The 22,303-nt window shown below is 43.0% G+C and overlaps 1 protein-coding gene and 1 pseudogene across 1 annotated transcript in view; both read right to left on the reverse strand.

Moving 5' to 3' along the window:
• The window catches only part of LOC139541938 (vesicular glutamate transporter 1-like), a 30,807-nt gene extending 26,563 nt beyond the window's left edge, over positions 1-4,244 (reverse strand). The window contains exon 1 of the mRNA XM_071346853.1: positions 3,766-4,244. Within this exon, the coding sequence (XP_071202954.1) occupies positions 3,766-3,827 (62 nt within the window). The 5' untranslated portion in view covers positions 3,828-4,244. The remainder of the gene's footprint in view (positions 1-3,765) is intronic.
• Positions 4,245-6,927: 2,683 nt separating this feature from the next.
• On the reverse strand, positions 6,928-21,347 carry LOC139543206 (sodium-dependent neutral amino acid transporter B(0)AT2-like; annotated as a pseudogene).
• Positions 21,348-22,303: the final 956 nt, after the last annotated feature.

Consider the following 22,303-nt stretch of genomic DNA (forward strand, 5'->3'; position numbering starts at 1 on the left):
CCAGAGTATCTGAAAAATCTGATTGCAGTTAAGGATAAGTAATTATGCAACTGTTTATAACATGTTTACATAAGTTATTTGTTATTGTGAGTTATGAGGGCCCGAGCACAATCTTCACAGCAATAAGTTATTAATCATTGAACGACAAGTGTCAGAGTTGGTTATTCATCTGACAGATATCAAAGAAGTTAAGGAAGAGTAGCATATTAAAAGGCCCAGTACAGTCAAAAATTTGATTCCCTGTGTTTTATACACTCACTGGACAGTTTATTAGGCACACCCATCTAATACCAGATCAGAACCCCTTTTGTCTCCAGAAAAGCCTGACTTCTTCGAGGCATTCTACAAAGTGATGTCGGTCCGTGCTGACGCGGCTAACACGCAGTCGCTGCAGATTGGACGGCAGTGCACTTATGCTATCAACAGCTCGTTCCTTCTCATCCCAAAGATGCACTATTAGGTTGAGGTCTGGGGACTGCGCAGGCCACTCAAGTAAACTGTCCAGTGTTGGTGATCGCGGGCCCACCGCTTCTTCTTGGTTTTAGCTGAAAAGAGTTGAACCCGGTGTGATCGTCTGCTGCAATAGCCATCCGTGACAAGGATCGACGAGTTGTGCGTTGCGAAATGTTGTACTGCGCCGTTATTTACGTTTGTTGGCCGCTTGTTAGCCGGCACGATTCTTGACATTCTCCTTCAACCTTTTTCATCAACGAGCTGTTTTCACCCACTGGACTGCCGCTGACTATGCTTTTTGTTTGTCGCACCCTAGTGTGACAAATACAATTTGATTTGACTGTTGTGCAAGAAAAGGCCAGAAGGGCGACAGTTTTTGAAATAGTGGATCCGGCGTGCCTAGCACTGACGATCGTACCCTGCTCAAAGTCGCTTAGGTCACTTGTTTTGCCCATTCTAACATTCAATCGAAGAGTGACTGAATGTCGAGATACCTGTCTTAAATAGCAAGCCACGGCCATGTGAATCTCTGTTTGTAGGTGTAATCCATCTGTGAACAGGGTGGTGTACCTAATAAACTGGCCGGTGAGAGTATATTTCCACACTATAAGGTTGGAATAATAGTGTAAAATTGTGAAAATGATAATACCTTTTTAGTTTAAGAGCTCTTTGAAAAGACAGCCTGAAAGGGCTCCCGAGTGTCAGTGTTCTAAGGCACTGCACCCCAGTGCTAAAGGAGTCACTACAGACCCTGGTTCGTTCCCAGGTTGTATCACAACCGGCCGTGATCGGGAGCCCCATAGGGTGGCGCACAATTGGCCCAGCGACTTCCGGGTTAGGGAAGGGTTTGGCTAGTGGGCTCATTTCACTTAACTTGGCTCATCGCGCTCTAGCGTCTCCTAGTGGCGGGCGAGATGCCTGCAGGCTGACCTCAGTCATCAGTTGAGCGTGTTTTCTCCGACACGTTGGTGCGGCTGGCTTCCGGGTTAAGCGAGCGGGTATTAAGAAGCGCAGTTTGGCGGGTCTTGTTTCGGAGGACGCATGACTCGACCTTCGCCTCCCGAGCCCTTTGGGGAGTTGCAGCGATGAGACAAGATCGAAATTGGGGTTAAAAAAAAGCCCTGAAATTTCAGCCTGTTTTCGTGGGAAGGAATTGTGTCCTGCCTGCTGCCATCACCTGGCGGTAAATAAATGAATAGACCTATAAGAGAGTTCCAAACCTATACGAAGAAAAATGGGCCTAACTATTTATGTCATATAAGGCTAAATGTCACAAAAATTCACACAACATAGGGTCCTAACAGCAGCTACAAACCAAGACAGCATATTACGCACTGGGGGACACCTCAGCGCACGCATGTGATAAGGAAGTGAAGGTTTGGTAACTATCGCGTAGGGCAGGTAGGTACAGTAATCCCTGGCTTTGGGGGAGGGGAGCAGACGATGACGAGTTATTAAACCGTAGACGGGGCGAACCTGGAGAGGTAGGCTACCTACAGAGCGAGCGAGAGAGCGAGAAAGAGAGAGGTGTATGGGGATTTACGTGGGCCGACAGCTTGGAGGGGGAGAGGGCTATTTCGGGAGAGGATTTATGTGTTCAGACGCTTCTTCAAATCCCGAGAGAAAGGAGATCGCGAACTATTTGCGCTCCGATATCCATCAATGTTTCTGTAGATGAATCACCCATTTTTTGCAATCGTGGCCGCACCAAAGAAACGTTATGTTCCCTTATTAAAGTATAAATGTCTTCCACATTTCTTGAGCAGAATAGCCAACACTTGCTCTCTCAAGTGGCCACACACTGTATCCCATTAGGCAAATGAGATGCTGATCTAACTTTCACTGCTTTTACAAAGTGCCGACATTTAGTTGACCAGCTGGCCTGGACACGTTTTGTTTTTTTTATGCAAAAGAATGTTCAACTAAAACGCATAGCCTACTAACCCCGGGCACAAAGATCAGCTCAGCGAGTTGTTATCATGTAGTTATCCCCCCGCCCAATAATTATTTTACTGTAGGCTAGGTAAAATATGAACCAAGCATGAACATCAGACAGAGATACTTCTCTTGGCTATACACATTTTGATGCCACCTCATTTTTTAAACATGTAGAGCAATGTCACGTTATAGAGACATTTTCTCTGTAGGTATATTTGCAACTGAATGAGTCTTTTCCCCTTTATCAACATGTTAATATACATTAATTATGGCCTGATTATAAATTATTCGTACACCATTTAGTGTGGCTTACCTTTGTAAACAACGGATGCTGTAAACTCATCGTAGCATCGCTAAGAAATTCATTGTTCACGTGTTATAATATTAAATTGACAATGAAAAATGGTAGACGGGCCCCATTTTATTTCCAAAGCAAAAAATTGTTATTTTTATTTCTATGAGAAAGAGTCATAACAAATAGAAAATAGTCTAGCACCGCATCACTGCCTATAGAGAACAAAAGGACAGTTTTGATGTCCAAATGTTCTCCCACAGAAAACACTAATTCACTCTACGCCTTCAGTAAATCATTTCAGTTAGGCTACTTAGAGACTTGAGACATAACTGTCTCAAGTTCTCTGGTAAAGAAAGGATGAGGACAGCATTCCGAGGTGGGCCTATACGTCAATTTATAGGGCCTGGATGAAGTTAATCTAGGTATCCATGACACAGAGCACACGCTACGTTAACACACAGTGGAAATCAAATATTTTCAAATCAAAACAACCATAACACACCCACTCCTTTACAATTGCAATTTACCATTCAATTTAATTAAAGCAGCCTAAATGTAAAAAAAACATCACACATTTACTGGGATACAAAGGAATTTCTGAACATGCATTTAAAGAACTGTAGCCTATATATTCCGTGTCTTATTTGAAGTAAGATATTATAACGACGGTTTTACTAAATTGACTGTTCTATTGATAAAACAGATGTTTCGTCAGATCATCAAACCCCGATGTAATCCAGGGTTTTGGGCATGTGGATTTTAGGTAGACAAATTTGTCTAGTGTCAAGGCCTATCCGTTCGTTTTTTAAACAAAAGTTCGGATAAAAGTCGGAGACTACTTTATATCGTATAAACATAAATAGCCCTAGGCTAATATTGAATAGGCCTATATATTTGTTTAAACTTTTATACATTTAGTGCCGGGATGACAAGTGGGTTGGTAGCCTCATACTGTAACAAACAAAATACCTTGATCTGGATTGCGTGCGCTACGCGAACAAGGTATAGTTTAGGCTACACAACTTTAACAAATACACCGTACAGAAAATGTAAGCTATGAAGCTGTTGTTTTAACTTACTTGTGTAATTTTCCAAGGGTCTTGCCCGCGACGATCTTAAACCTATCTGGTCGGATCTCCATCCTCCCGGTTCCAAACTCCGACCGATTTGCTTCCCGCGCGCACTCCCGCTTGAGCGCGTAGCTCTCTTCCCTATCACCTTCTCCCTCCGCCCTTAACCTTTCACTCACACACCATTAAACCTCGCTTTCCTTTCTCAACCAGCTGGTCCACACCGTTTTTACGCACAGAGTTATGCACACAGACATCCACACCCTCCTATGCCCTCTGATTATTCTAGTCTAAATCAAATCAAAGTGAGCCGCAAGTAAATATTCAAGAAAAAAAGCACTAACACTTCCCATGCCCACATTTGACAAAACTGAGATTAAACAATAGCCTACGTTGTTTTAGCAGTGCTTTAGCAAGTTAAAAATAAATTTGAAAACAAATCCAAATGTGTATCTCGAATGAACGGTCGACCGCTGTCTGGTTGCGAGTGTCGCTATCCATGGTGCTGAAACCAGATTACTGCCCCCAACGCTAATCTGCCCGATTGTGTAGCGAGGTATGGTGTCACTTCCTTTCCTGCAGCCCGGTGTGTTAAGTAGCCTGGCTATTCTTGTACCACACAACCACTGAATGAAGGACATTAGATTAGTCTATTCTGACAAACATGTACTGGAGAAACGGGTCATTTAGGGCCAGAGTGGTCCCCAGAGATTGGGGATGGAAGTATAACCAATATCTTTAGTTAAAGCTCACCATAATAACTGTACACCCACAAACATGGATGTGCTCTGATCCCGCCACATTACGACTACTATTGGCTACTATTTCAGGCTATTTTGTTTTTATTGATGAGATTCTTATTCCAATCCCTGCCGTCACTGAGGTCTTAATCATAAAATCCTCCCACTGTATCACCAGTAGCACCGTGTTCTAGCACCTACTGGCCTGAATATGACATGGCATGTGATCTACAGTAGGCTACTCATCTACCATAGTACTGCAGACCAAAAAAAGTTCAGTTGTCGAATTTTTGAATTTCCAAAAACCACAGGAAATGCACAGTGAGAGTCCATTTTATTATGAGTTCAACAGCACCAACTTCAGTTAATTTAGCTAAGAGAATAAACATTGTTCTTAATGATCAGGTTAATAGGTCTCCGGTCAATGGTGATAAGTAACTCATTTCAGACAAAACTTCTCTCCAGATCTCTAACGGATATGGTCCTGAGAGGGTAAGAGGTGAGGAAGAGGGGAAGGTAGGGCACAGCGGAGGGAGGAGGGGACAGCCTGGGTGGTACAGAGATGATGGAGGGTGTGGTAGAGATGAAAGATCCATTACCAGATCTCTGCACCTCTCCCTTTCTGTCCATTGCACCGACGGAACCGTGGAAGAAAACAGGAGGTGCCTCTGGGAGGTCAAGGGTCAACTCTTTGGCGAGAGAAGGTAAGAAAGAGAAAAAGAGACGGACAGAGAAAGAGTAAACAATAAAAGGGATCACAAGTGCAGTCATTTCTTGTTGAGGGTAAAATTCTCTATTAGTATTGAAAAGGAGTTAGATAGTACTATTACCAGAGTCGTCGTGGAGCTGGGTGTGCAGGTACTGGTGCTTGGTGTAAAACTGCATGTAGATGCAGTAGACCATGCCCATCAGCACCATGGTTCCCAGGGCAGCAGCTATGAACAGGCCCAGTTTAGCGTTGTCGTGGCCCACATTCGCATCTGATGGGAAACAGTGACACATTGCTACCCATCTCTGAATATCCTATCAAAACAAGTAAAAGTGAATTCCTTGGATATTCATACATCACTTCATACACCAGCCTTTCAGATCGACTATGACCCACCCTCAAACTCTAGCACATACAGTATTGTTGGTGAACAAAAGCCACGACATAAGTAGCCCAGAACTACAAATAAACAACAAATGAACCCCACCCCTTCTGCTCTCTCCATTTCTCCCAACAGCTGCCCGTCAGTGATTTCTTTCCCCTCTGACGTGAATTCAACATTTGTCTCTCCCAGACCCTGCATCTATGAACATTTCCCCTTTGTGACTCTCACTCACACATTTGTTTTGAAGTGATCTCGGTCTCCTCTTTACTCTTCAGCACATCCTGTATGTGTGCTGGTGCAGGAGCCGGTTGCGGCAGTACTCCAGGGGCAGGTTGAGGCTGGGTATTGATAAACTCCTCTGACTTGTGTGTGCTCTGGGACCAGCTCACTGGGATAACCAGGCAGAGACACATGGCCACCAGGCAGGCCATGAGGGCATCCATACTAGCAGGTTCACCTATAAGAAGAAAAAAAAGAGGACTTCTTTGAAGATCAGAACTGAAATGACTTCCATGTTGCTACTTTATCACGCTCTGAGTGCACGCAGTTAAAAATGTCTCCCTTTCATCACTGAGTTCCTCATTAGGATATTTAGAGTAGTCACAGAGAAGCTCCTGTAATTACTGTTCTTATTATGAGCGTCCAACGACCACACAGCTCACAAGACAACTTCTTGTTGCAACATTTACCTTTTAGGTCCACAAGCATTTCGCTACACCCGCAATAACATCTGCTAAATATGTGCATGCAACCAATACAATGACAGGTCTTGAAATATGCGGTTTAAGCTTAGTAATCACAACTTACTGTTTATTTAAATTCTCATGCATTTCCATGTATACTTAGGTTGTCTCCCATTCAATTATATACAGTATTTAGATATACAAATCAGATATAGACATATGTACATACCAGTTCTTTAGCTGGTTTGGCAGCCACTCCTGTCTGCCAGGTGTGTTCACTCAGCTGTTCTTTCCCTTCTCTCGCTGTATCTGTACCCTCGGATTCCACTCCCAGTGTCCCTAGATGATTGACAGAACTGCATCCAAGACAACTACTGTCCCCAGCCACCCATATATCCAAAGAGAGAATACACACACATACAGTATGAAAGGGACATGCGATGCATAAATACATGTGAATTCGGAAAGTATTCAGACACCCTTGACTTTGCCCACATTTTCTTACAGCCTTATTCTAAAATGGATGAACACAATTCCTCATCATACTACACACAATAACCAATAATGATGAAGCAAAAACTTTAGAATTCTTTTCAAATGTATATTTAAAATAAAATCTGAAATACCTTATTTACATAAGTATTCAGACCCTATTCTATGAGACTCAAAACTGAGCTCAGGTGCATCCTGTTTCCATTGATCATCCTTGTGATGTTTCTACAACTTGGACTCCACCTGTGATAAATTCAATTGATTTGACAAGGCACACTCCTGTGTATATAACGTCCCAAAGTTGACAGTGCATGTCAGAGCAAAAACCAAGCCATGAGGTCGAAGGAATTATCCGTAGAGCTCCGAGAAAGGATTGTGTCGAGGCACAGATCTGGGGAAGGGTACCAAAAGGCTAAAGCCAGCCCTGAGTCTCCCATAATTCTAGCCAGATTCATTTTTTTTGTAATTCGAAATATAATACATACACTAAGGAGGAAAACAAAATAAAGACAAATATTAAAAAGTTGCACTTGCATTATATTACATTTTCCTTAAGTACTATTTAAACAAACGTGCATCTTAAAACACACAACGTGAATCTCGTGTTAACTGTTCTTTCAAAATATTCAAATCCATTTGAAAGTCAAATGGAATGCAAGTCAAGTTGATGGCACATATTCTAATGGGCGGACACAATACAGCATTGATGGTACAGAGGCAATTCAAAACATTCCACGAACAAACAAAATCAAGTTCAATACGCTCGAGTAAAAGGAAGCTACATTGTAACCATTTGCTTCAATAAATAACAAAAAGGAGTAATTGTTAGTTGGACTTCCCAACAGGTCATATACTGGTCAAATTGATACATTGCTGGTGGCACTGTAACGTAGAAATTGCACTTGGGCTCTTGTATCATCGCCAAGGCACAATGTGAAATTTGGCACGGACTTTCTTTTACATTATGCTAAAACAAGAAAACTAAAACAAAATGTACAATTGTAACATATTTCCATCAACGTCTTAATTGACAAGTGCGTGGACAACTTCTGTGTGCAAATATCAGATAGTCACACCTCTGTTTTTCCCCGCGGCATGCGCCCGCATTCACCAAGTTACCTCAACACATATTTGGAGGACATTTAACAGGGGCGGTCTGTGTAACTTTTCCTACTTTTACTTTGGAACACAAACATACAGTGAAAGGAACAATACCCACCCAACCTGTGGTGGAAGGGAATATTCCGGTCCTTAAGAGTTCTCTACTCCATGTAACCAAGTGTGGGATGTTAAAAAGCAACCGTGTGGAAAAACACCCTAGGTGGGCTGAAGATTTAAACATTTGAGGCAATGTCTCAGCAACATGTTACCTCACTTACGAACCACTAATGACAACTACTGAAAAAGTTGTTCACTTTTGGCTTACTGCGTAAAAAATGGAAATGTAACCCAAAATGGCTGCTTTCAAATCATTTAAAATAGAGAAAATCTGAAAGCAGACAATCTTTAAAACAAATAATTTCAGCTTAAAAATATAAATTGTTCAATCAATACACATTCTTCCATGGTCCCACCATGTTATATCTGACATCATGCAAGCTAGCAGCTCATATTTCCCTATTTTTAGTCCTTCATTTTAGTCTGTTTTCTCCTTGTTTCCTCCCCCTCACAAGTCGGATGAATCCTCTATATCCTCCACTCCTTCCCTCTGTGGGAGGAGTCTGAGGTTCTCCTCAGCCAATGGGGAGGGAGAATCATTGGGCATGCCGTTCCTTTCCAGGTGTTCGTCCAATAGAGCGGCTACCGGGGTGTCACACTCCACGGTGCTGCACTTGGTGTATGCACCCCTTGTGTCGGTGCCACTTCCTAAGGAGTTGTGTCTAGTTCTGCCCCTCAGGGGACTGGCAATGTGGCTAAAATGATCAGGACAGCCAGGACAGTCAGGGACCAGTCAGGGACCAGCCAGTGCCCAGTCAGGGTAGTCCAGAGTCACCTCTGAGGCCTGAGGAAGAGATCAGTAAGTTCAAATATAAAGAAGATACAAAGTGGGGAGACAGTAGGTAATGTAGTTGGGTGCAGACAATGTAAATGGATGGGCAGGTTGAGAGCAAGACGTGGACAGGCATACAAACAGGGAGGACAGAATAACTAAAGCAGAGAGGAAAAGGCAGAATCTTTATGATCTCCCTATTGTCATAAAAACTGTAGCTCATATATTGATCACATATAACATGTTACCAATAAACGGTGCATTCAGAAAGTATTCAGACCCCTTGACTTTTTCCACTTTGTTACGTTAAAGCCTTATTCTAAAATTGATTAAATAAAATATGTTCCTCAATCTATATACACACACACACACACACACACACACACTGAAAACGCAAAAACAGGTTTAGAAATGTTTGAAAATGTATTTAAAATAAAAAACAAATACCTTATTTACATACAGTTCCAGTCAAAAGTTGACACCTACTCATTCAAGGGTTTTTCTTTAGTTTTACTATTTTCTACATTGTAGAGTAACAGTGAAGACACCAAAACTATGAAATAACACGTAATCATGTAGTAACCAAAAAAGTGTTAAATCTAAATATATTGTAAATTTGAGATTCTTCAAAGTAGCCACCCTTTGCCTTGATGACAGCTTCGCGCACTCTTGGCATTCTCTCAACCAGCTTCATGAGGTAGTCACCTGGAATGCATTTCAATTAACAGGTGTGCCTTGTTAAAAGTTCATTTTAAAATAATGCATTTGAGCCAATCAATTGTTGTGACAAGGGTTGGTATACAGAAGATGGCCCTATTTGGTAAAAGACCATGTCCATATTATGGCAAGAACAACTCAAATAAGCAAAGAGGAATGACAGTCCATCACTACTTTCCGACATGAAGGTCAGTCAATGCGGAACATTTCAAGAATGTTTCTTCAAGTGCAGTCCCAAAAACCATCAAGCACTATGAAACTCTCTCTCATGAGGACCGCCACAGGAAAGGAAGACCCAGAGTTACCTCTGCTGTAGAGGATAAGGTCATTAGAATTGCAAGCCTCAGAAATTGCTGGCCAAATAAATGCTTCTGAGTTCAAGTAACAGACATCTCAACATCAACTGTGTGAATCAGGCCTTCATGGTCAAATTTGAGTAAAGAAACCACTACTAAAGGACACCAAAAAGACAGACATCAATAAGAAGAGACTTGCTTGGGCCAAGAAACACGAGCAATGGACACCAGACCGGTTAAAATCTGTCCTTTGTTCTGATGATTCCAAATTTGAGATTTTTGGTTCCAGCCACCGTGTCTTTGTGAGACGCAGAGTAAATGAACGGATGATCTCTACATGTGTGGTTCCGACCGTGAAGCATGGAGGAGGTGGTGTGATGGTGCTATGCTCATGACACTGATGTATTTAGAATTCAAGGCACAGTTAACCAGCATGGTTAACACAGCATTCTGCAGCGATACGTCATACCATCTGGTTTGCGCTTAGTTGGACAATCATTTATTTTTCGACAGGACAATGAGCCAACACACCTCCAGGCTGTGTAAGGGCTATTTGACCAAGAAGGAGAGTGATGGAGTGTTGCATCAGATGACCTGGCCTCCACAATCACCTGACTTCAACCCAATTGAGACGGTTTGGGATGAGTTGGACCGCAGAGTGAAGGAAAAACAGCCAAAAAGTGCTCAGCATATGTGGAAACTCCTTCAAGACTGTTGGAAAAGCATTACACACACACACACATACACACACACACACACACACACACACACACACACACACACACACACACACACACACACACACACACACACACACACACACACACACACACACACACACACACACACACACACACACACACACACACACACACACACACACACACCTATATAAGGTCCCACAGTTGATAGTGCATTTCAGAGCAAAAACCAAGCTATGAGGTTGAAGGAATTGTCTGTAGAGCTTCGAGACAGGATTATGTTGAGGCACAGATCTGGGGAACGGTACCAAAATATTTCTGCAGCATTGAAGGTCCCCAAGAACACAATAGCCTCCATCATTCTTAAATGGAAGAAGTTTGAAACCACCAAGACTCTTCCTACAGCTAACCGCCCAGCCAAACAGAGCAATCAAGGGAGGTGATCAAGAACCCGATGGTCACTCTGACAGAGATCCAGAGTTCCTCTGTGGAGATGGGAGAACCTTCCAGAAGGACAACCATCTCTGCAGCACTCCTCCAATCAGGCCATTATGGTAGACTGGCCAGACGGAAGCCACTTCTCAGTAAAAGGCACATGACAGCCCACTTGGAGTTTGCCAAAAGGTACCTAAAGGACTTTCAGACCATGAGAAACAATACTCTCTGGTCTGAAGAAACCAACATTGTACGCTTTGGCCTGAATGCCAAGCGTCACGCCTGGAGAAAACCTGGCACCATCCCTACAGTGAAGCATGGTGGTGGCAGCATACATGCTGTGGGGATGTTTTTCAGCAGCAGGGACTGGGAGACTAGTCAGGATTGAGGGAAAGATGAACGGAGCAAAGTACAGAGAGATCCTTGATGAAAACCTGCTCCAGAATGATCAGGACCTCAGACTGGGATGAAGGTTCACCTTCCAACAGGACAATGACCCTAAGCAAACAGCCAAGACAACGCAGGAGTGTCTTCGGGACAAGTCTCTGAATGTCCTTGAGTGGCCGAGCCAGAGCCCGCACTTGAACCCGATCGAACATCTCTGGAGAGACCTGAAAATAGCTGCGCAGCGACTCTCCCCATCCAACCTGACAGAGCTTGAGAGAAACACACCAAATACAGGTGTGCCAAGCTTGTAGCGTCATATCCAAGAAAACTCAAGGCTGTAATCGCTGCCAAAGGTGCTTCAACTGAAGCACTGAGTAAACGGTCTGAATACTTAAGTAAATGTGATCTTTTATTTTATACATCTGTAAAAATGTCTAAAAACCTGTTTTTTTATTTGTCATTATGGGGTATTGTGTGTAGATCGATGAGGGGAAAAAACGATTTAATCCATTTTAGAATAAGGCTGTAACAAAATGTGGAAAAAGTCAAAGGGTCTGAATTGCTTTCCGAATGCACTGTATATGGTCGTATATCAGCCATGGTGAGGCCGCCTTTGAGTTCGGGAAAAAAGACGAGCAGCCTAGTGTCTCCTTACCGTTTCTCTGTTCCAGGCGGTGTGGGTGGACCGTTTGAAGCACATCCTCAGCAGGCTAGCTCCCAGCAGCCCCAGCATGGCCAGCAGACACACGTACTTCCACAGGTACTTATACATCACAGGGGGCGCCAGTGCAGCATCTTCTCTATGTCATCAAGAAACCTGGACATTCAGATACACAAGACAATGATCAGTGACAATGGGGAACAAACACAGCAAGTCGACCTGAAGGATCGATGCTGTGAATCACTGTTTGTCATCTAAATTTGTATTAATCCAAAAGTATGACTATTTCTTCATCAATGTATAATTCCTGTTTCGGGAAAGAAATTGTGTCATCTAATTTCTGAGGGACATCGTGTGATTTATGTGGTCAGTGTAGTTATTAGGTTCTTACCGGTCAGCGCCGTATACCCAGGACACGCTGAAAGTCGTCAAACATCATTAGAAAGTAGTTCCCACAGCGCTGCGTGAACAGCATGCCAATCAGAAAGCCGACGATGCAGCTAAACACTGGGGAAGGGAGAGAACATTACAGTCCCCACGCAGACACACTTGGAGTGAGGACTAACACTCAGACCCCATTATGATGCCATGTTATAACACTTCTATATGAATAAGACTTCAAATGTTTATACAAATGAATAGTTTCATCCAGTGGTTCCCAAACTTAGGGTCAGAAACCCAAGATGGGCCACCTGATAGAAAAAGGGGCTCGTGAGCGAAAACATTGACACAGACACCATCTCTCTCGCTCTCTTTACCGGCGTGCTCGGTCTTGTGGCGCTTCAGCACTTTGAAGTTGTCGGCGAGGGGTGTGAGGATGCCCTCCAAGGCCCCGAACATGGTGCTGAGGCCCAGGTTGAGCAGCATGAGGAAGAACAAGGCTCGACCAGAAGGGACTGCCCGGGGAACAGAGTCATGGCCTCGGTGAAGGCTATGAATGCCAGCCCTGTGCCCTCCACACCCCGAAAGAGAGGGACAAGGAGAAAGGGAAGGGGAGAGAGAAAAGAGATGTACATGTATCATGATATACCTCAACAGATCCTAACTATCTTAACATATTTACATTTTAGCAATAAACCTGCTAGAATTAAATGATTAATTTACAAGGAGTGGGTGGAAGAACATACACAAATGTCTGCAGGGTTGGTTGGTTTGCAAATAAAGAGGGCAACGCTGTAACAAAGAAAACAGAGTTGAGATGCAGTGAAAGAAGAGGCAGGCTAGAGTGCAAGATCAACCATTTGCCTTGTTCATCTCCTCCTCTAGGCTGCAGTCGGCGAGGTTGCCAGGGACCTTGGCTCCGCGAGCCGTGAACCAATCCCTGTAGGCCCTCCAGTGGTACCAAACTGGGGTCAGAGATGTTAAACCCGGGTAGCAGGTCCCGGTCTAGGGGCCCCACGGAAAACTGCTCAGACAGCTTCTCCAAGTTACTGAGAGAGGGGAGTGTGAAAAACAACCAGTCAGTTTATTATGTGCTATCGCTACGACCCAGAATTCTTTCTTTTTTTTATGGCCGAGTAGATATGCATGTAGATATATAATAATATCTACCTAAACATAACACCAGAAACAGTACCCGAACACAGGGCATTTCAACATAGCCTCTTTTCATCCCAACACACACACACACACACACACACACACACACACACACACACACACACACACACACACACACACACACACACACACACACACACACACACACCCAAACACACACCGCGTCACGCAGCGCATGGAGGTGAGGAAGTTGATGGATTATTGAACGCAAGGAATTTGTGTGTGAATTGCCATGGTTGCAAAAGTGGAGTAATTCTGAACCACATACCCCTTTAGAACAATCAGGATTACACAGTTTAAAAAATACAATAAAAGGGTTTGTTTATCAGTGTGTGCTTAAGCAGTCCCAGTATTAGGCTGTATGTGGTAGTATTAGCCAGGTTATCACATGCCCCCCCCCCCCCCCCCACCTCTCTTTTCCCTTATAACTGTCATTCATACAAGCAGTGTGCTGGGTGGGTGATGATGATACCTTAGGCTGGAACATGCACTTGATGCCCTCTGTAGCCCCATCCAGCATCAGCCCTCTGATGAGGAAACACAGCAGCACCACGTAGGGGAAGATCGAGGAGAAACGCATCACCTTGGATGACAGGAGAAGGAGGGGTAACACGTCTATTGATCAGGACGTCTTAAAATCTCCACCGAGTCAGTCGACCAAGAGTCTGATGACATATGCTCTGTCCTTTTGATGGCCGTTCTCCATTTTCGAGAACTTTAAAAGAGAAGGAATTTAAACAGGCTTCTGTGAAGTTAGGGTCAGTGGGATAACTCCACAGACAGGCCTATGACCGCACTGGAATGTACACTTCTACACCCCCAGCTTCAGTGATTCAATTAGTTCCTCTGCAATTGTGTGTCATGCTTAGGCGGGTTGACTCAAATTCCAGTAAGGCTATACGTGCAGACCAAACAGTAATGCTTAAGCAGAACACTCAGTACCTTGCCAGAAGACTTGATGCCCTTGAACATGCCCATGCAGACGATGGTCCAGGCGGCAAGCAGGCAGCAGGTGATGACGGGGTTAAACTCGCCCGTCACATCGATGGAGTTGGTAATGTCTAGAGCCTTCCGGAACCAGAAGTAGGCGGTGGGACTACTGGCTGTGCATTCCTCCACTGAGATTAAAGACAAAGACAACGGTCAGGTTCACATAAGGCTTGTACTGTGTTTGTATTTGGACAACATTATTGAAAATGTTAGGCAATGAATGAGTGATGGTTGTGTCCTAAATGGAAACCTATTCCTTATACAGTAGTGTTAGGTTCTAATTTTGAATAAATAACTCACGGACACTAGAGAAGCTTAACCAAGTTTAATTCTTCCCAAAGGGTCGATACAGCTGTAATTCAGACACAGACATGGCTTCCCCCGTGGAGGTATTCATACCCCACTTTGGGTGGCGTCTCCTCCTTATCGCTAAACATTGCATTATTCTTGCTAAGCAGGGAACTAAGTGATATGAGCCTTCAACGGTATCTCCCCTTATCAGTACTGTCACATGCAATGGTTTTCCCTGCACTCAGCTCCTCCCAAGCTTCATTATGGCGACCCCTCATGTCTCTTATGTAACTAATGCTCCTATACTTCTGAGTATAACAATGTTCAAAGTTTACCCCAGAATCCAACAGTAGACTATAGGCCGCCCTGCTCAAAGTAGTGCACTATATAGGGAATAGGGTGGCACATCAGACACAGCTGATGCGTTGTGGCCATGGGAGTGTTTACTTACCAGTTTTGTTACCATGTTCAGGACACTCTTCCCAAGGTAAAGGGTACTGAAAAGAGTTCCCCAAGTAGAACAGGCCCCAGCCGATGATCACATTGTAGTAGAGAGCAACAAAGAAACACACCTGAAAGGAGAAGTGCTTAGATCAAATCCAATTTTAAATTGATGACTTTAAAACAGTTAGAGTTTAATGGCTGTGATAGAAGCAAACTGAGGATGGATCAACAACATTGTAGAAAATCCTTCATTTCTCTTAATGTTTACAATTAATCATATTGGAAATACAACAAAAAAACCTTCATATCAATCATACATTTTCAGAATCTGTTGCTTGTGTCAACTTTTGTTATTTTTTTTTATGTTGGTTAAATCTCTATTCACTGAAAAACAATGCAAGGAAACCTGTACAGAATAACAATATTACAAAACATGAATGTGTGGCAAAGATATTAACTTTAAGTCCTGAAAACAAAGCGTTATGTTTGGGGAAAATCCAACAACACATCATGGAGTACCACTCTTCATATCTTCAAGCATGGTGGTGGCTGCATCATGTTATGGGTATGCTTGTCATCGGCAAGGACTGGGGAGTTTATGATGAAAAAAAAAGAAATAAAGCTAAGCACAGGCAAAATTCGAGAGGAAAACCTGCTTCGGTCTGCTTTCTAACAGACACTGGGAGACAAATTCACCTATAGGCAGGACAATAACCTAAAACACAAGGCCAAATATGCACTGGAGTTGCTTACCAAGACGACATTGAATGTTTCTGAGTGGCCTAGTTACAGGTTTGAGTTAAATCGGCTTGAAATCTATGGCAAGAGTTGATAAATAGCTGTCTAGCAATGATCACAACCAATTTGACAGAGCTTGAATAATTTTTTAAAGAATAATTGCAAACATTGCACAATCCAAGTGTGCAAAGCTCTTAGAGACTTACCCAGAAAGACTCACAGCTGTAATCGCCGCCAAAAGGTGATTCTAACTAGAGGTCGACCAATTATGATTTTTCAACGCTGATACCGATTATTGGAGGACCAAATAAAGCCGATACCGATTAATCGGACGATTTTTATATATTTGTAACAGTTCGCAACGAGCCAGATGACCCAAACTGCTGCATTTACCACCTCTGCTTACACTAAACGCAAAGGAAGTGACACAATTTCAGGCACCGCATTGATTATATGCAACGCAGAACAAGCTAGTTAAACTGCCAATATCATCAACCATGTGTAGTTAACTAGTGATTATGTTAAGATTGATGTTTTTTGATAAGAGAAGTTTAATGCTAGCTAGCAACTTACCATGGCTCCTTGACGCCTGCACTCGCATAACAGGTGGTCAGCCTGCCACGCAGTCTCCTCGTGGACTGCAATATAAATCGGCCATAATCGGCATCCAAAAATGCCGATTACCGATTGTTATGAGTAGAGGTCGACCGATTATGATTTTTCGCCGCCGATACCGATACCGATTATTGGATGACCAAAAAAAGCCGATACCGATTAAATCGGACGATTTTGTATTTTTTTATTTGTAATAATGACAATTACAACAATACTGAATGAACACTTTTATTTTAACTTAATATAATACATCAATAAAATCAATTTAGCCTCAAATAAATAATGAAACAAGTTCAATTTGGTTTAAATAATGCAAAAACAAATTGTTGGCGAATAAAGTAAAAGTGCAATATGTGCCATGTAAAAAAAGCTAACGTTTAAAGTTCCTTGCTCAGAACATGAGAACATATGAAAGCTGGTGGTTCCTTTTAACATGAGTCTTCAATATTCCCAAGTAAGAAGCTTTAGGTTGTAGTTATTCTAGGAATTATAGGACTATTTCTCTCTATACCATTTGTATTTCATATACCTTTGACTATTGGATGTTCTTATAGGCACTTCAGTATTGCCAGTGTAACAGTATAGCTTCCGTCCCTCTCCTCGCCCCTACCTGGGCTCGAACCAGGAACACATCGACAACAGCCACCCTCGAAGCATCGTTACCCATCGTTCCACAAAATCCGCGGCCCTTGCAGAGCAAGGGGAACAACTACTCCAAGTCTCAGAGTGAGTGACGTCACCGATAGAAACGCTATTAGCGCGCACCCTGCTAACTAGCTAGCCATTTCACATCGGTTACACCAGCCTAATCTCGGGAGTTGATAGGCTTGAAGTCATAAACAGCTCAATGATTGAAGCATTGCGAAGAGCTGCTGGCAAAATGCACAAAAGTGCTTGAGTGAATGCGTACAAGCCAAATCCGGAAACTATCATTTCGAAAACAAAACGTTTATTATTTCAGTGAAATACGGAACCGTTCCGTATTTTATCTAACGGGTGGCATCCATAAGTCTAAGTATTCCTGTTACATTGCACAACCTTCAATGTTATGTCATAATTACGTAAAATTCTGGCAAATTAGTTCACAACGAGCCAGGCGGCCCAAACTGTTGCATATACACTGACTCTGCGTGCAATGAACGCAAGAGAAGTGACACAATTTCACCTGGTTAATATTGCCTGCTAACCTGGATTTCTTTTAGCTAAATATGCAGGTTTAAAAATATATACTTATGTGTATTGATTTTAAGAAATTAAGATTTTATTTCCACGTTCGGATGAAAAGCGTGCCCAGAGTAAACTGCCTGCTACTCAGACCCAGAAGCTAAGATATGCATATTATTAGTAGATTTGGATAGAAAACACTCTGAAGTTTCTAAAACTGTTTGAATGATGTCTGTGAGTATAACAGAACTCATATGGCAGGCAAAAACCTGATAAAAAATCCTACCAGGAAGTGGGAAATCTGAGGTTTGTAGGTTTTCAAGTCTTTGCCTATCCAAGATACAGTGTAAATTTGGTCCTATTGCACTTCCTAAGGCTTCCACTAGATGTCAACAGTCTTTAGAACTTTGTTTCAGGCTTCTACTGTGAGGGGGAGCGAATAAGAGCTGTTTGACTAAGGGGTCTGGCAGAATGCCATGAGCTAATTCATGCACACGGCCGTGAGAGCTAGCTGCGTTCCTTTTCATTTCTAAAGACAAAGGAATTGTCCGGTTGAAACATTATTGAAGAATTATGATAAAAACATTCTAAAGATTGATTCTTTACATCGTTTGACATGTTTCTACGAACTGTAATATAACTTTTTGGACTTTTCGTCTGGACTAAGTGTGCCTGCGCCTCATGAATTTGGATTTGTGAACTAAACGCGCAAACAAAAAGGAGGTATTTGGACATAAATGATGGACTTTATCGAACAAAACAAACATTTATTGTAGAACTGGGATTCCTGGGAGTGCATTCTGATGAAGATCATCAAAGGTGTGTGAATATTTATAATGCTATTTCTGACTTCTGTTGACTCCACAACATGGCGGGTATCTGTATGGCTTGTAATTGGTCTCTGAGCGCTGTACTCAGATTATTGCATGGTGTGCTTTTTCCGTAAAGTTTTTTTGAAATCTGACACAGCAGTTGCATTAAGGAGAAGTTTATCTAAAGTTCCATGCATAACACTTGTATCTTTTATCAAATGTTTATTATGAGTATTTCTGTAAATTGATGTGGCTCTCTGCAAAATCACTGGATGTTTTGGAATCAAAACATTACTGAACATAACGCGAGATTTTTGGATATAAATATGAACTTTATCGAACAAAACATACATGTATTGTGTAACATGAAGTCCTATGAGTGTCATCTGATGAAGATCATCAAAGGTTAGTGATTAATTTTATCTCTATTTCTGCTTTTTGTGACTCCTCTCTTTGGCTGGAAAAATGGCTGTGTTTTTCTGTGACTAGGTGCTGACCTAATCGTAAAGCCTTTTTGAAATCGGACACTGTGGTGGGATTAACAACAAGTTTATTATTAAAATGGTGTATAATACTTGTATGTTTGAGGAATTTTAATTATGAGATTTCTGTTGTTTGAATTTGGCGCACTGCACTTTCACTGGCTGTTGTCATATCGATCCCGTTAACTTCTTACGGCTGAAATCCCGTTTTAAGTAATAGATTTCTGAATACATTTCACTTATGATTCAAACCATGGACCTCATTCGTGTAAATCACTCATTAATGTGTAAAAACCTTCCTCAACCATGAATGCTAATTGTCAGAAGAATCCATATTTCTCCTACCCCTGGGCGAGATCAGGCAACATCATAAAGTTCACTGCTATGCTGATCACACCCAGCTCTGCCTCTCTACCAAACCCACCACTCCCCTCCCTCATCAGCTGCCTTCAGGACATCCAGCGCTGAATGAGCATGAACCTCCTCAAACTCAACAGCAATAAGACAGAGGTCATGCTCATCGTCTCTCAATCCACTCTCTCCAAGCATCACCACAGATGGTTTCCCCGTCCCTCTGTAAACATAAGTTAAAAGCCTCGGTGTCTCCCTGGATGGTACCCTCTGATTCAAACCCCACATAAAATCCAGCACCCGAACAGCAATCTACCACCTCACAAAATCTCCAGGCTCCTCCCCTCACTGTCACACTCCAGCACCAAAACCCTCATCCATGCCTTGGTTACTTCCTGACTAAACTACTGTTAAACGATAAAATAGGGACCAAGGATGACCCTGTCCTCTCGTCTTCAGACAAGTGTGCTGAAATGTTTTCCCTTTGACTTCCCTGCTTCTGGAGTTGCACTGTATTCTCTGGTACACTCTCTTTACTACTACACTCTCTTTACCAGATGTCTTAGTTACTTCCTGACTAAACTACTGTAACACTCTCTTTACCAGATGTCTTGGTTACTTCCTTATTAGACCTCTGTAACACTCTTTACCAGATTCCTTGGTTACTTCCTTATTAGACTAGTGTAACACTCTCCTCACCAGATGCCTTGGTTACTTCCTGACTAGACTATAGGAATTGTGAGATGTTGCTTCAATATATCCACATAATTTTCCTCCCTCATGATGCCATCTATTTTGTGAAGTGCACAAGTCCCTCCTGCAGCAACGCACCCCCACAACATGATGCTACCACCCCCGTGCTTCACGGTTAGGATGGTGTTCTTCGGCTTGCAAGCCTCACCCTTTTTCCTCCAAAAATAACGATGGTCATTATGGCCAAACAGTTCTATTTTCTCCAAAAAGTACAATCTTTGTCCCCATGTGCAGTTGTAAACTGTAGTCTGGCTTTTTTATGGTTTTTTTATGGTTTTGGAGCAGTGGCTTCTTCCTTGCTGAGCGGCCTTTCAGGTTATGTCGATATAGGACTTGTTTTACTGTGGATGTAGATACTTTTGTACCTGTTTCCTGTTGCTCTGGGATTGATTTGCACTTTGGCACCAAAGTACGTTCATCTCTAGGAGACAGAACGCGTCTCCTTCCTGAGCGGTATGATGGCTGCGTGGTCCCATGGTGTTTATACTTGCGTACTATTGTTTGTATAGATGAACGTGGTACCTTCTGGTGTTTGGAAATTGCTCACCAGGATGAACCAGACTTGTGAAGGTCCACTTTTTTTCTGAGGTCTTGGCTGATTTCTTTTGATTTTCCCATGATGTCAAGCAAAGAGGCACTGAGTTTGAAGGTAGGCCATGAAATACATCCACAGGTACACCTCCAGTTGACTCAAATGATGTAAATTAGCCTATCAGAAGTTTCTAAAGCCATGACATCATTTTCTGGAATTTTCCAAGCTGTTTAAAGGCACAGTCAACTTCTGACACACTGGAATTGTGATACAGTGAATTATAAGTGAAATAATCTGTCTGTAAACAATTGTTGGAAAAATTACTTGTGTCATGCACAAAGTAGATGTCCTAACCGACTTGCCAAAACTATAGTTTGTAAACAAGAAATGTGTGGAGTGGTTGAGAACTAGTTTTAATGACTCCAACCTAAGTGTATGTACTTCCGACTTCAACTGTATGTAGTACCACACCTTATCCCCAACCTTTTTGTCGTAATGGGTCTCGTCACGTTCTGCACTTCTTTCCAACTTTCCTTGAGCGTACACAATGGTAGCCTGGAGGTGGGTTCGCAAGTCCGCCACGTATTGATGAGCCGTGTAGGCGGTGGCATCTCCCGGTTTGTACAGGAGTTGCAGTGGAAGTGTCATTTGTTGTCCCGTCATCTCGAATGGTGTTATTCCGTAGACCTGTTGCGTGTGGCTCTGATCGCCATCAGTATCAGTGGGAGTTTGAGGTCTCAATCTTTGTGGTTGGCTGCCACATATTTCCTCAGGATTCTGACGATTGTCTTGTTGCTCCTTTCTACCCTGCCGGAGCTCCTAGGGTGGTACGTGATGTGGCGTTTAGCTTTGACTCCCAGGAGCCGCCAGCGTTCGGTCATTACAGATGACTAAAAATGGGTTCCTCTGTAGCTGTCCACGGTTTCTCCTGGCAGGCTGAAACAACTGAAAACGTGGTTGAGCAAAAGAACTGTCGTGGTTTCTGCTGTGTCATTGGTTCCGGGCAGACACTCCACCCACTTGGTGAATGCGCAAGTCACTGTGAGGAGATACTTGTTGCCTCTTGCCGACCTGGCAACTGGGCCGACCCAGTCGATCTGGATCGAGCTCCAGAAGTAAGACACAGGTGCTCTGTGAAGTGGCTTGGAGGGTTGAAACTGGCAGCCAGCTAGACATCCCCTCACGTATTGTGCAACGTCTTGTTCCATGTGAGGCCAGTGGGCCACCTTTCTCAATGTTTCACATGTAGCCTTAACCCCCCTATGGCCTCCACATGGCTCGTCGTGGGCATGAGCTATCATTATCCCCCTTTTGTGTTTTAGGAACCACCCACCTTTTGTGTGGTGTCGGTTTCTGAAACATAAACCAGTAGGTCATCTACAAGTGTGAGGTGCTGTTAAGTTGTGTACAGCGAATGCAAGTCGTGTGAGCCTGCCAAAGCCAGTTCGGACTCTGGGTGATTGACAGGATCAGACAAGAAAGCCATCGAAGTGGTGAGGGACTCATCTTGGTGTTGTATTGCTACCAGATCACCATTCAGGAATAAATGAGTTAGCAACACATTATGCTCGTGCGAAGACGTTTTGCGTGGTGCTACATGCCTACGCGTTACCGCAGAC

This window comes from Salvelinus alpinus, chromosome 17 (genome assembly GCF_045679555.1).
Source record: "Salvelinus alpinus chromosome 17, SLU_Salpinus.1, whole genome shotgun sequence".
NCBI classification, from domain to species: domain Eukaryota; kingdom Metazoa; phylum Chordata; class Actinopteri; order Salmoniformes; family Salmonidae; genus Salvelinus; species Salvelinus alpinus.